The following is a 13493-nucleotide window of genomic DNA, read 5'->3' as shown; positions in this document are numbered from 1 at the left end:
AAAGGTGGGGGTAATATCACTTCCTTCTAATATAAACATTCTAGTCTATTGTAGACTGCTGTCTGTGTGAAAGGAAGAAAGGGCATCCAGGCATCAAGACAGAACTTCTCCTGGCCAGTGCTATGTTTTAATAGACAAGAAATGGGAACCTGACGGAAGGCGATTTAAATAAAATCATAAATAAATCTCAAGTAAACAATAATTCCCCAATACCCGGCTTCTCTGTAGTCTTCAGCAGGCCCTGGCCTACAAGACTGTGCCGAATCAAGCAGCAGCTCTGCAGAATCCGAGGGACACAACTCTTGGATCACGGCTGGCCACATTGCAGCAGCTCCGGCCACGTTGTAAGGAAGCCCGCCGCTTGGACCGCATACGTGGCGTTTCGCAGGCAGGCAGGGCCAAACATATTCTGCCCCCCACCCCCCGTGACATCTGGGGCTGCTTGCAGTGCCTCGAGGGCCAGGCCTGCCCCTGCTTTAGCCACGCTACAGCTGCAGAGCTTGGCAAGTGCTGGGCCACCCACCCCACCCCACCCCACCCCCCAGCTGCTCTCCTGTTTTTCCATCCTGCAAGCCCGGTCCCACGTGCAGACTCACCACAGTTGGCTCCAGTGACAATGGCTGTTTTGCCACTCAGGTCCACAGGACAAGCATCAGGCCTCCACTTACACCTTCTTCCAGCCCAGAGCATCACGGACAAGGCAAAGGAGCAGATAAACCAGATGGGGTTGGAAAAGAGAGCCAGGGCGTCCATTGCAGCCCAGTCGATCAGGGATGGGACACAGTGGCCCTGACCAGTGTGTGCTGGGAGGTTCTCTTCCTTGCTGCTGCTGCTGCTCTTCCTCCTCGTCTGGCAGAGACCCAGATCCTTTGCAGGAGATGTGGGGAGCGGCCAGTGCGCTAACGGTTGCACTAGGGCCACAGTTCAGATCTGCTGAACAGACTCACTCCAACCAGAATAGAGGTGAGCAGCAAGTCACGTGGAGACCGCATTAACCTTGAGAAAAGCAACAAATGAGAAACGACTTTGCAACAGCAAAAGTCATCTTGTGCCAAGGGCTCAAGGCCTAAGAGCACGTCTTATCAGAAGGCAGCAGAACGCTTTCAAAGAGATCTGTTGCAAGATGCTTTGGCCTCTACACCCAGAGGGACAAAAACAGAGCAAGCCAGCAGCCCTCTTGCTGCTCTCCCAGCCGGAGTTTTGGGGGCAAACCCAGGGCATCAGGGACAAACTCAACGGGAGGGTTGTGTGTTCAGCCAAAGAGAAGGGGCCACCCTTTCCAGCATTCTGTTCAGAGTGGCCCAGCAGCTGCCTGTGCGAAGCTCACAAGCAGGACATGAGCACAGCTGCACCCTCCCACCCATGTACCCCAGCAACTAGCATATATGGGCACACTGCCTCCGATACTGGAGGTGTTAGCACAGCCTTCCTCCACCTGGGGCGCTCCAGATGTGTTGGACTACCCTGGCTGGGGCATTCTGGGAGATGCAGTCCAACACATCTGGAGCGCCCCAGGTGGAGGAAGGCTGTGTTAGCAGAACCCGGGCTACAGGTCACTGTGTGGGAAATGTACCAAGTCTTTGAACTACACAGAACAGCGCTAAAGAGTTAATGTGTACCTGAACAAGATGGGAGGGGATTGCTGGGCTGTTTGTTTTCCCCTTTCCTGTCTCCTCCCTCTACTTCCTCCTCGTTTTTCTTGCTCCCTGCCTCATGGGTTGTTGACCTCGTGGCTGAACTGAGCCATCCTACTCCAGGATGGAAAGTCACTTGTTCCTAAAGTTCCTTTCAAACCTCCACTGGAGTATTTCTTTTGTCAACACGCGTAGCTACTCACAGGGAGCTGATTTGGACAATAGGAGGTAGCATATAGTTATCAGAACTGGTAGCCATCATTACCCTTATCTTCCATGAGTTTATCGAACCCTTTTAAAGCCATCCTATTTGGTGGCCATCGCTGCTACCTCTTGTGGTAGTGAATTTCATAGTTTAACTATGCGCTGCGTGAAGAAGTCCTTCCTTTGATCTGTCCTGGATCTCCCATCAATAGGACGACCCCTTTGGGTTCTAGTATTATGAGAGGGGGAGAAAAATCGCCCCCGGTCCACTTTCCTCACATCATGCATAGTTTTGTACACCTTTATCATCTCTCTCCCACTTACTCGTCTTTTCTCTATGCTAAACACAGTCCCAGACGTTGTAACCTTTAACAGTAGGGGAGTTGCTCCAGCCCTTTTATCATTTTAGTTGCATTTCTACTAATGCTACAAAATCCTTTCTTAGTTGCAGTTACCAGAACTGTACATAGTGGTCAGGATTGAGCCCAGGTATAGTCTCGGGCAGAGAGAAACGAGGCTGATTGGTTAATATTGCTGTGGGGCACTGCCCCTTTTCAGGCTTGAAAAGCCCTGCTGAATTCCCAATTCTTTGTCTGTTGCTTTCAAAACTATCAGATCTTGATTATAATCAATAAAGCGCTTTGGACCCTCTGTCGCTGTAAGTGTGGTGTCGTTCTTGAGGGCTGAATTGGATCTCGTCCTCGAGGGCTAAGAACTTGTCTAACACAGGCTCCCTGCTTTGGTTTCTGACTTGGAGTCAGAGCTTGTAGAACCCTACTGAGACAGGGAGCAGAGGAAGAAATTCCTCAAGACTTTCCAGGAGTCAGGGAGGAACCTTTCCAGGAGCTTTTCATGCCCGGCTCAGAGGCCATCTTCCCATCTCCTTGTGGGAACTCGGCCTCTGTCGGAGAGGGAGGGAGCATCAGAATTGACAGGTGCCAGAGCCAACCACCGAGTTAAGCGGGCAGAGGTGGGAGGCATTCCACCAGACAGGCTGCCCATCGGAAGTTGGGCTGGGGCAATCCTCCCTGAGGGCCCCCCAAAAAGGCCTGTCAGAAAACCCATTCAGTTGAAAGGCAACTGCCCTGTTTTCAAATGCCCTGTGTAGCTAATTAATCCCAGAGGGCAGCTCCCAGCCTTTTCAGCCCCTACAGGTGTGAATAATATAATAAGTTTATTTGTTGCCCGCCTCTCCCTCTGGATCGAGGCGGGGTACAACACAATGCTATTAATTGAATAAAAGAGTTTGTGGGTTGCAAAGCTCCCTCTCCCTGACAACAGCATTCCTAGTGTAGTCATAACATAGATTTGTATATAGGCAATATGATATTGGCAGTTACATTTCTGATTCCTTTCCTAATTTTAACTAACGTAGGATTTGCCTTCTTTACAGCAACCATGCATTGGGTCAATGTTTTCATCGAGCTTTTTCACCACAACCCCAAGATCTCTTTCTTGGTCGGTCACCGCCAGCTCAGATCCCATCAGTTTATATTTGAAGTTGGGTTTGTTTGCTTTTTGCCCCAACGTGCATCACTTTGCACTTGCTTCCACTGAACCGCATCTGCCGTTTGGATGCCCACTCTCCCAGCTTGCAGGGATCCCTTTGGAGCTCCTCACAATTGCTGATTGTTTTAACCACCCTAAATGATTTGGTGTCATTGGCAAACTTGGCCACTTCACTGCTCACTCCTAATTCCAGATCATTTATGAACAAGTTGAAAAGCATTGGTCCCAATACTGATCCCTATTGACGTCCTTCCATTGGGAGAATTGACCATTTTTTCCTACTCTCTGTTATCTGTTCTTTAACCGGTTACTGATCCATGAAAGGGCCTCTCTCCCTTTGTTCCATGACTGATAAATGCTTTCAGAAATCTATGGTGAAGCGCTCTGTGTAAATCCTTTTGGAAGTCTACCTAAGCAACGTCCACCAGATCTCCCCGTCCACCTGCTTACTGATACTCTGAGAACTCTAAATTCTGATGGCAAATTGGGGGCGGGGTTCAGGCCACGCGACAGGCCACAGGAGGCACTCCTGAGCAGCCCCCGGGCCAAGGGCTGCCCACCTGTGCTCTCTATGGACTTTGAATAATGAATCCAGTCAACAGGTCTCTCCATAAGATGAAGGCATACTACCCACCATAATTGGACTTGGGGAAAATTACGAGAGCCCCCAACGATGTGGGTACCTGCACTCACGTCCACTTATGTTTTCACCCCACTTAGCTAGTCTCTACCCAAGGGCCCCTGAGCATCCAGGCAGGAAAGATCTCTAGATCTCTAGACCAATATAAACTTCTCCTGTTGACCTTCAAAGCTTTTCACGGTCTAGCTCCTTCCTATCTCTCCTCTCTCATCTCACACTATTGCCCCGCTCGTGCTCTTCGCTCCTCTGATGCCATGTTTCTCGCCTGCCCAAGGGTCTCTACTTCCCTTGCTCGGCTTCGTCCATTTTCTTCTGCTGCCCCTTATCCCTGGAACGCTCTTCCAGAACATCTGAGATCCACAAGTTCAATTGCAGCTTTTAAAGCTCAGCTAAAAACTTTTCTTTTTCCTAAAGCTTTTAAAACTTGATGCTGTTTGGACTTTACACTGTTAGTTTTACCCTACCCTGTGCCTGTTTACCCTACCCAGTGCCTGTTTGCATTCCCTTCCCCTCATTGCTTTACTATGATTTTAGTAGAATGTAAGCCTATGCGGCAGGGTCTTGCTATTTACTGTTTTACTCTGTATAGCACCATGTACATAGATGGTGCTATATAAATAAATAAATAAATAAATAAATAAATAATAACCTCTGGGCTGTGACTCCCCTGGACTCTTCTCAGAATGGAGAGCTCCCCCTCAGCCTAGCCTAAAGCAGGCTCCCTTTCTGGAGGAACCAGACACGAGGCCTCATCCCCTGCTTCATTGGAGCTAGGAAGTGCCACTGAGTATACACAGAGTATACTCCCTTTTCCACAGGAACGCATCTAGGATCGGGGTCAGGCTTTCTTGGCCAGAGCAGGAGGCTATCGCGAACCACTTGCCCTTTCCATTTGTGGCCGCACATGTGGCCGCTAGCAAGACAGCCTGAAGTGGCCAATGAGAGAGAGAGCCGTGCTCAAAGACCTTCTCTTTATTGCACCCTGGGGCAAAGCTGAGAGGGCCAACCGGAGGCCTTCACCTCCCGGTCCGTGGCAGCAGGGGGCGCGGCCCTGGGATGAGCTGGTCCACAGCAGCTGCGGGGCACGGGAGCTGCGGGCAGATGGGGCGGAGCTCCCCCCGCACCTTCTCGACCTCCTCGCGATATGCAGCAAGCGGGAGGTGCCGGCTGGTGCTGCCTCCGGGCCTGATGGTCACCCCTGGGGCCAGCTCGACCTTCTCTACCAGCAGGGTGGGCTTGACAAAGACCAGGCTGGTGGGCTCGAGGATGCTCCCTGGCGGAGGGGGGGCCCAAGCCGCCTGCGCAGGAAGGCTCTTCCCCGAGACCGTAGCTGGCCCATCCCACAGCACCCCCTGCGGCTGGACGCTGCTGCCCAGCTCCACCGCGCCTGCTCCGGCCGCTCGGAGCTTGGGATGGCGCCGCTGCCTGCAGCGGCCCGAGACAGACTTCAGAGCCTCTTGCCGCTGGGACTCCACGTCCGGGTCCACGACCTCCACGGTCGGCTTGATCCACCGCTTGGGCAAACGCGCCGGGTCCAGGCGAGGGACGAGCGTGACGTTGCCGGACTTGTCGTAGAACACGTCCTTGATGTTGGGCGGCCGCCCCATTTGGATGCGCAGAAGGTTGCTGCAGGACGGGGGCAGCAGCGGATGGGAGCTACACAGCACGCTACTGTCCTCCGCGGGGATCTGGGACAGCTCTTGCAAAAGCAGCGCCTTCTCAGAACCAGGCAGGGGCTTCACGATGGAGTCAAACCTGGCGGAGTGCAGAGGCCCAGAGTAGGGCTGGAAGGAAAGCCCGTACTTCGCAGGTGTTGTGGGAGCGGCGGCTGGAGGCTGGGGCTCAACTCCGGGCTTGGACAGCACCCTACTGCTGTGCGACTTCACGGGCTTGACCTTCTGCAGGGACGGCGGGGGCAACTGCTCCCCCTCCCACCGAAGGGATCCCAGGGGCACCTGAGCGGGATCCACCTGGCCAGGCACCTCCTCTTCAGCCAGAGCTTCCTCTGGGGGTTCAGCTAAAGGAACCTGGAGGGAAAGACACAAGCGAGAGAAACCACGGGCTGCAAAGCCAGGTGGGGCTGAGCCCAACAGACCCCCACCCCACCCACCCCACTTTGCTAGTACGGCAGGAGAGGCGAGTTTTAAGACTGGGCATGCCAAGAGAGATCAAAAGGAAGCTGGGGTTTGAAGAGCCGTAACCTCGGCCGACCTAGGAATTGCCTGGAGGCCGTTGGAGGCCAGGCCAGGGCCGTTGTTCTCTGGGCCTCCTGAAAACAGCTCTTTCCCCAGAAGTCTTCTTTGGTTGAACCACCACTGTTTAATTGGGCACTCTGCTTTTCAAAAGACTAATTTATAATACCGTGTTTCACTCCTTTTATCTTGGTATAATTTTACCTCTTGTTGTTCACCGCTCCGGAATCTGTTTAGTTGTGGAGCAGTATACAAACGTTGCAAAGAAATAAACAAAACTCTCAGCAGAACAGGGGGGAAATCCCGAGAAGCGCCGGGTTTACACGACATTGGCGTGATCCGGATACGTGGCTATAGAGGGTCCCCATTTGGAGATGGCCTTGGGGCACTTTAATATGCTGTAGATGAGAGGTGGCAACTTGTGGCCCTCCAGATGTCATTGGACTCCAACTCCCATCATCCCTCACAATTAGCTGTTGGCTGGGGCTGATGGGAGCTGGAGTCCAACAACATTGCCCACCCTTGCCATTGATACAGCTCAGGTAAAAGGATGAAATACGTAAATTTGCCCAAATCGTGGGTCGTGCCCAACGGGGTGGAGTTTCCGGGATTTCCTGACACAGAGGGGAAGCGCAGCCCCCCTCCCCCTCCCCCTCTGGGCTGGCTCGCGGCAGCGGATGTGGCCACGCCGTGTTGGAACGAGCTGGGAAGGAACACCAACGCCCGCCTGGAAGCGAACCTGCAGCTCCTTCACAGCGAAGGCTTTACGGTTTGCTTCACTTCTGAACCGAGACCCTCTGCTGTGCCACCGTGGGTTAAGAACTCGGCCAGTCAAGCCTCCCGTTCTTTTGGTGCCACTCTTACGGGAGCTATTTTCCCAGGCCGATTCCGACTGGAGCATAGTGATGCTTTCTTCCCTTGTTCCCTTGGCATCCTTCCAAACGCCTGACCCGAGGCGGGTCCCATCACATTCAGTGGGGCTGAGCTCCTAGCTTGCAGCCAGCCCTCCTGCCTTCCCTCGAGTCCCTTCGCCACCTCCCCACCCAGCTCTCTCCCTCGACGCCTTTTCAAGTTGTCCACATCCCTCCCAGCAGGACCCGAGCCATGCCGTTGCTGGTATCGAGCAGGCGTTGCCTTGGGCCAGCCCCGCTGCCACCGTACCTCTCCCTCCTCCGGACTCGGCAGGGCTTGCAACACAGGCACAGAACCCTGGGCCCAGGAGTCTGTGATGCAGGCCGCCGGCTCCTCATCCTCCTGCCAGGTGGGATCTGCCGGCACGTCACTCTCGCCTTCGTCCCGTACCAGGAAGCGCCACTCAATGAGCTGCAGCATGGCCTCCCGTGCCTGGCTGATGACGAAGGGGATGCACTGGGGACAGCAGACAAGGCTCAGGATGAGCGAGAGGGCAGGGCGGGGGCAAGTTTCACATCCCCTTTCCGCCAGTCAGCCCACTGCCCACACTTCAGGCTGCCCTTCCGTGAACAGCGAAACATCTCTCTTCAGATCCACTACTCCTTCCCATGTCGACTGCACAGCACACGGACCAGCGTCTGGCACATGAGGGAAACACGGAGTAAAGAGATATTCTCCTAAGCCGCTGCCCCCCCCTTCAATAGCCAACTGGTCAGCTCTTTCCAAAGCAGCCCACGAGTCCAGAGCCTCCTCTGAAGCACCAAACACCCAGAAGGGCCCAGCCAGCCACCCCACCACCCCGATGGCATTCGCCACCACACTGCTTACGCACTCTGCCAAGAGGCGCTGAGGAGGATGCGCTCTCCTGTTGTCAGCCCTGAGAGCCAGAGCCGGTACCAACCAGGGTCCCGAGTGCAGCCACAGTGCATTCTGCTACAGTGCTAGATATACTCAAACTACGGGATTCCTTTGTGACGCCTCTCTTCCAACATTAACGAGCGCTCGCCCGGCTGCCGTATATAGACATCAATTGGCTCTCCCCAATGTACAGCCCTCTTTGTCTGCCCCCAGCCCCAGATAGGAGAAGAGCTGGACAAGCCAGCCACAAAGGCCAGAAGGCTCCTCCTTCGAGTCCTTCACTGTTTCAGGGCTCCGTGGATGTAGAGCTGCTGGTTGCGGCAGGGTCTTGCTATTTACTGTGTTATCTGTACAGCACCATGTACATTGATGGTGCTATATAAATAAATAATAATAATAATAATAGCCAATCAGGGATCCTTTCACTGCAATGTAATCAACATACAGTGTGTGTATTGTGCATGTGTGTGAAAAAGAGTGAGCGAGCGAGTGAGCAAGCATGTCTAATCACCACCATCTTGTATGCTCCATGGCATACGCCCTTTGTTAAGACCACGATCAGGTGCCAGCTTAGGGGAAGCCACAGTAATAATGCTCAAGACAGCCAAACTCAGTTCACTGATGCTTGGCAGGAGAGACGGCAAGCAGAGAAACCCCGCACAGCCTGTTTCTTCTAGGGGCAGAGAGCCTTTTCTGTTCCATGGGGTTCAGAAAGTGGAGAAATAACCTTTAAGGTTTTCCTTATCATAGAATCATAGAATAGTAGAGTTGGAAGGGGCCTACAGAAAGCCTTAGAGGGTGCTATGGCTGGTATTGTTGACAATCCTGTTGAAGCCCTGGTGAATAGATGGAATCAAGACCTAACTAGGGCTATCGACACGAGTGCCCCCAAACGTCCTCTCCGACCTGCTTCCAATCGGGCACCTTGGTACACAGAAGATCTCAGGAAGTTGAAGCGGGAAGGTCGACGACTAGCGCGCCGATGGCGGAAAACTTGTCTCATATCCGACAAGGCACGTCATAGAGAACATCTTCGTTCCTATGGGGTGGCAATACGTGCAGCGAAGAAAGCTTTCTTCTCTGACCGCATTGCGGCTGCGAATTCACGTCCAGCAGAACTGTTTAGGGTGGTGAGGAGTCTAACTCGGGCACCTCCTCCCCTGAACCCAGTTTTAGAGCCTTCGGTAGTTCGCTGTGATGCATTTAATGATCATTTCACAGATAAAATCTCTCGGATAAGAGCCAATTTAGATGCCGTCGTTATAACAGAAGCTGAAGCTGAAGTGTCCAGCAACTCTGTGAGTAGGATTACACTGGATAAGTTTCAGTTGGTGAGTACTGATGATGTGGACAAGCTGCTTGGACGAGTAAGGAAGACAACTGTCCTTCTTGGCTGGTTGCCCAGGGAGGAGATGCAGTTAGACTATAACTACAACATATTAATGCATCTCTCAGGGAGGGGAGTTTTTCACCATGTTTAAAAGAAGCAGTGGTATGGCCACTTCTAAAAAAGCCCTCCCTGGACCCCCTGGAACTTAATAATTACAGACCAGTATCAAATCTTCCATTTTTGGGCAAGGTGATTGAGAGGGCAGTTGCCTTCCAACTCCAAGCAGTCTTGGGTGATACAGATTTTCTAGACCCATTTCAAACTGGCTTCAGGGCTTGATACAGAGTTGAGACAGCTATGGTCGCCTTAGTGGATGATCTCCGCATGAGCATTGACAGGGGGAGTGTGTCCCTGCTGGTACTTTTGGACCTTTCAGCGGCTTTCGATACCATCGACCATGGTATCCTTCTGGAACGCCTGGGGGGTTTAGGGATCGAGGGCACTGTGCTCCAGTGGTTCCGGTCCTACCTCTCAGGTAGATTCCAGATGGTGATGCTTGGGGATAGTTGCTCCTCAAAAAAGGAGCTGTTGTATGGCGTACCACAAGGTGCCATCCTATCCCCAATGCTGTTTAACATCTACATGAAACCGCTGGGAGAGATCATCCGGAGGCATGGGGCGGGGTGCTATCAGTATGCTGATGACACCCAAATATATTTCTCTATGCCTTCAATAACAGCATCAGCTAAGGAAGGTGTGTCTCCTCTGAATGAATGCTTGGAGGCAGTAATGGGCTGGATGAGGAAAAACAAACTGAAGCTGAATCCAGACAAAACAGAGGTGCTTGCTGTCAAGGGCTCTGACCTAGATTTGGAGGTGTTTCAACCGGTTCTGGATGGGGCTACACTCCCCCTGAAAGACTGTGTTCAGTTTGGGGATGCTCCTGGATCCATCGCTCCAAATGACAGCCCAGATAGATGCGACGGCCAGGAGTGCCTACTATCAGCTTAGGCTGTTGTGCCAGTTGCATCCTTTTATAGAGTTGGAAGACCTAAAGACAGTAGTGCACGCGCTGGTAACCTCAAGACTTGACTTCTGCAATGGGCTCTACATAGGGCTACCGTTGTTCCTAGTTCGGAAACTTCAACTAGTTCAAAATATGGCAGCCAGGCTGGTCACCGGTACATCTAGGGGTGAGCATATTACCCCAACATTAAAATCACTCCACTGGCTGCCAATTAGTTTCCGGGCGAAGTACAAAGTGTTGGTCATTACCTTTAAAGCCCTAAATGGTTTGGGTCCAGGTTACCTGTGGGATCGCATTCTCCCATATAGTTCGCCCCGCACACTCAGGTCCTCTGGGGTGAACTTACTTCAGTCCGCTAAAAGTAGGCTGACATCAGTTTCCTAGAGGACCTATTCTTCTGTCACCCCCAGATTGTGGAATGGCCTGCCAGAGGAGATTCGTAAAATTAACTCTCTGTGTGATTTTAAGGCAGCCTTAAAGACTAGCCTTTTCCAGCAGGCCTATCCAGATCAATGTAAAATCAAGAATTTTTAAGATGTGTTGATTGCTGTTCTAATGTTGTTCCCCGTCTCGATCCAAAGCGGGTAAGAAATAAATATATCATTATTATTACAAGGCCATCAAGTCCAACCCACTTGCTCAATGCAGGAATCCACCCTAAAGCATCCCTGACAGATGGTTGTCCAGCTGCCTCTTGAAGGCCTCTAGTGTGGGAGAGCCCACAACCTCCCTAGGTCACTGGTTCCATTGCCGTACTGCTCTAACAGTCAGGAAGTTTTTCCTGATGTCCAGCTGGAATCTGGCTTCCTTTAACTTGAGCCCGTTATTCTGTGTCCTGCACTCTGGGAGGATCAAGAAGAGATCCTGGCCCTCCTCTGTGTGACAACCTTTCAAGTATTTGAAGAGTGCTATCATGTCTCCCCTCAATCTTCTCTTCTCCAGGCTAAACATGCCCAGTTCTTTCAGTCTCTCTTCATAGGGCTTTGTTTCCAGACCCCTGATCATCCTGGTTGCCCTCCTCTGAACACGCTCCAGCTTGTCTGCGTCCTTCTTGAATTGTGGAGCCCAGAATTGGACCAATACTCTAGATGAGGCCTAACCAGGGCCGAATAGAGAGGAACCAGTACCTCACGTGATTTGGAAGCTATACTTCTATTAATGCAGCCCAAAATAACATTTGCCTTTCTTGCTGCCATATTGCACTGTTGGCTCATATTCAGCTTGTGATCTACAACACTTCCAAGATCCTTATCATTTGTAGTAGTCCTTCTCACCGGCTGAACCCAAAGTGTGGAACGAAATGCAGGGAACCTTCTGAAAGAAGCCCAAATCGTCTCTCAAGAGCCCTGGCTAGAGAAGCCTGAGCTGGAAAGAGACAAGGTAGAGGCAAAGCTTTCCAGGTCAGCCAGCTTGGGCTTTTAATGCTCAAACATAACATTAGAAGAGCCCTGATGCTGGATCGGACCAAGGGTCCGTCTAGTCTAGGACTCTGTTCGCACAGTGGCCAACCAGCTAAACAACCCCGAACAGCTCAGAAGTTGCTTGCGCTGTCTGGGCCTTGCTGTTGAACATTTTTAATAGCCTAGTGATGAGGGCAGAGTGCCCTTTCCTCGTGCCGCAAGCGTAACAGATGAATCGCCCGGGTTCTCGGCAGGCTTAAGCTCAGCAACTCCCTCTTTCCTAGGAGGTGACAGTTCAAAGCAAAAGGGATTCCAGCAGAGAGCCAAGGCCCATCACGGTCCTCCCCGCCTTGCTCCGGAAGACTCCTGTTGCTCACAGGCGGCCCAAGTGCCCTTTGAAGTGTTTCGCAGGGGGAGCTTTGGAACCTGTCGGTGGCTCGGGGTGGGTGGGGGTGACTGCTCACCTGACGGGTCAGATAGACCTTGAAGCATTCTTCCAAGCCCTGATCCATCAGCCCGGCCAGGATGTCCCCCACAATATCTTCCGCCTCCTCAAAGGAGAGCAGAGAGAGCCAGTCTCCTTCTGACAAGCGCCCCGGGACGATTTCGACCTGGGGAATGGGCACTGTGGGAGGGCGGGACCTCTCTGCCCGGGACTTGGCTAGAGCCACGCGGTCTCGGGATGTCATTTTCTGCAGGGGAAACCAAGCACACGTCTCAGCATCAAGGTTTGGAAGGGGGAACAGCGAGCGGCTGGGGAACGCCCCACGGTGCCAAGGCCAGAAAGAGAATTTCAGGACAATGTCACTGCCTTCCCTGTTCTGCAAGGGGGCACCGGAAGACTGGAGGGGCCCTGACTGGCTGACTTGAGGGAGGAAGGAAGGAAGGAAGGAAGGAAAGAGCCTTGGCCTGGAGCAACCCACCCCTAGAGCTCAGGGCTCTTGAGTTTTGTCCTGGGTTCCAGCCCTGGCAATGGGCGCCTGTTGCATAAAGAAACAGCATAAGACCACAGCCCTGCCTGCAGGCTTACAATCCTACGCGCACTTACTGAGAAACACAGTAAGCTGCCTTCTAGCAGGTCACAGCCCCGGTCGGTCCTCCTAGCTCAGGGCTGGGCGACCCGTGGCTCTCCAGGTGTTTTGGCCTACAGGTTCTCATTAGCAGTGCCTACTCTGCCTGGCAGCGGCCATCAGGATCAGGCAGAGCAGAATCTTTCCCAGCACCTTTGACCTGATTTGTTGAACAGAAGACGGCGGGGACTGAAACTGGGGTCTTCTGCACACAAAGCAGCAGTGCCCGTGTGTAGGGGAAATTGTTATCCCTCTCTGGCACACATTCAGTATTGGCATACCATGCTGAGATGTGCTGGAACACAAGGATAACACTTTTTAGATAAAGCCTTGCTAAGAAACATCTTGGCACTTGCTGGTCATGCCTTGGAATGTGCTGACGCAAGAACCACAGAATACAATACAGTATTGAAGGCACTATGCTATGATCATGTATTTCCTTAACCCTTATATGGTATATTCATGCTGAACATACACTAACCAACACCTTCTGTTCACGAGGTAATCATGCATTTAACATGCTGTACTTAACAACCAATCATAGCTTGTAAACAAGAAATGTAACCACTTAGTTCTTAATAAAAACCAGGACGGGGCCGCCTGTTTGGGATGCCTCATCTTCATGCAGTTGGACTCCTTGCCAGTTATTTACCACACCCGTGCCCCCCAATGCGGTAGAGCCTCTCTCCCGCTTAGGAGATTGGAGCCCATGTGCGG

General features: G+C 52.3%; 2 protein-coding genes across 3 annotated transcripts in view; both read right to left on the bottom strand.

Moving 5' to 3' along the window:
• Positions 1-13493, bottom strand: part of LOC134404881 (retinol dehydrogenase 13-like) — a 143493-nt gene that overhangs the window by 16063 nt on the left and 113937 nt on the right. The window contains exon 2 of one of the 2 annotated variants that reach the window (XM_063135854.1): positions 597-837. In XM_063135854.1, the coding sequence (XP_062991924.1) occupies positions 597-753 (157 nt within the window). In that variant the 5' untranslated portion in view covers positions 754-837. Of the gene's footprint in view, positions 1-596; positions 923-13493 lie in introns of those variants that run through there. The other variant, XM_063135853.1, reaches the window with a different exon arrangement.
• Positions 5004-12395, bottom strand: C10H2orf81 (chromosome 10 C2orf81 homolog). The gene is made up of 3 exons (XM_063136053.1): positions 12171-12395; positions 7341-7547; positions 5004-6014 (listed from the first exon to the last, which is right to left on the bottom strand). The coding sequence occupies exons 1-3, from the start codon at positions 12393-12395 to the stop codon at positions 5004-5006; spliced, it is 1443 nt and encodes a 480-aa protein (XP_062992123.1).

This window comes from Elgaria multicarinata, chromosome 10 (assembly GCF_023053635.1).
Source record: "Elgaria multicarinata webbii isolate HBS135686 ecotype San Diego chromosome 10, rElgMul1.1.pri, whole genome shotgun sequence".
Lineage (NCBI taxonomy): Eukaryota > Metazoa > Chordata > Lepidosauria > Squamata > Anguidae > Elgaria > Elgaria multicarinata.
This window is presented reverse-complemented; position numbering and strand designations above follow the sequence as displayed.

What these genes read in the sequence shown, in the direction of transcription:
- C10H2orf81 (XM_063136053.1), bottom strand. Translation starts at nt 12,395, where the DNA reads ATGACATCCCGAGACCGCGTGGCTCTAGCCAAGTCCCGGGCAGAGAGG. An exon ending in AGGTCTATCTGACCCGTCAG is followed by an intron (nt 7,548 to 12,170) that starts GTGAGCAGTCAC and finishes TGCTGTCCCCAG; the next exon opens with TGCATCCCCTTCGTCATCAG. An exon ending in CGAGTCCGGAGGAGGGAGAG is followed by an intron (nt 6,015 to 7,340) that starts GTACGGTGGCAG and finishes CTTTCCCTCCAG; the next exon opens with GTTCCTTTAGCTGAACCCCC.